Here is an 816-nt window from a genome sequence, read left to right on the forward strand (position 1 = left end):
AGACAGTGGTTCAGTCCTGCTGATATTTTTTAAGCCCTCCTCGCAGTTTGATGGGCATTCCCAGTGCTTTTGTGCACGTCTCGGAAAGCGTTGACGTGGAAGGGAGCAGCGAGGAGGGGGAGGTTGGAGGAAAAAACTGCAGCTCCTCTAAAAACACGGAGGGCATGCGAGGGAGCGAGCAGGCTGGGGAGGAGGGCGAGGCGGGCGCACCTCGCACCATGTTCCCCCGGTGCCGGCGCGGCGCAGTTTCGGAGATGTCTCTCCTGTGACTGGACGCACCATGAGCATCTGGGAGCTGATCCTGGCTTTCGTGGTGGTGGTGCTGATGCTCGTGGCCCTGCTGGCCAACGTGCTGGTGCTGCTGTGCTTCCTGTACAGCGCCGACATCCGCAAGCAGGTCCCGGGATTGTTCATCCTCAACCTCACCTTCTGCAACCTGTTGATGGCTGTTTCCAGCATGCCCCTGACCTTGGCCGGGATCATTTACAAGAGTCAACCAGGAGGAGATCCGATCTGCCAAGCTGTGGGCTTCCTGGAGACTTTTCTCACCACGAATTCCATGTTGAGCATGGCAGCTTTGAGCATTGACAGGTGGATCGCTGTGGTCTTCCCTCTAAGTTATCACTCCAAAATGAGGTACAGAGATGCTGCTCTCATACTGAGCTACACGTGGTTGCACTCGGTGTCGTTCCCGATAGTGGCAGCTTCTCTCTCCTGGGTGGGTTTCCATCATCTCTATGCCTCCTGCACCCTGTACAACAAGAGACCAGAAGACAGGACACAGTTCATGATTTTCACTGGGGTCTTTCACGCTCT

General features: G+C 56.0%; 1 protein-coding gene across 1 annotated transcript in view; it reads left to right on the plus strand.

Annotated features, from left to right (window-relative positions):
* The first annotated feature begins 280 nt into the window (after nt 1-280).
* Nucleotides 281-816, plus strand: part of GPR26 (G protein-coupled receptor 26) — a 16,574-nt gene continuing 16,038 nt past the window's right edge. Inside the window, exon 1 of the mRNA XM_017809127.1 lies at nt 281-811. Coding sequence (XP_017664616.1) covers nt 281-811 — 531 coding nt within the window. The remainder of the gene's footprint in view (nt 812-816) is intronic.

The sequence above is a fragment of the Lepidothrix coronata genome, unplaced genomic scaffold (genome assembly GCF_001604755.1).
Source record: "Lepidothrix coronata isolate B3197 unplaced genomic scaffold, Lepidothrix_coronata-1.0 Scaffold25, whole genome shotgun sequence".
Lineage (NCBI taxonomy): Eukaryota > Metazoa > Chordata > Aves > Passeriformes > Pipridae > Lepidothrix > Lepidothrix coronata.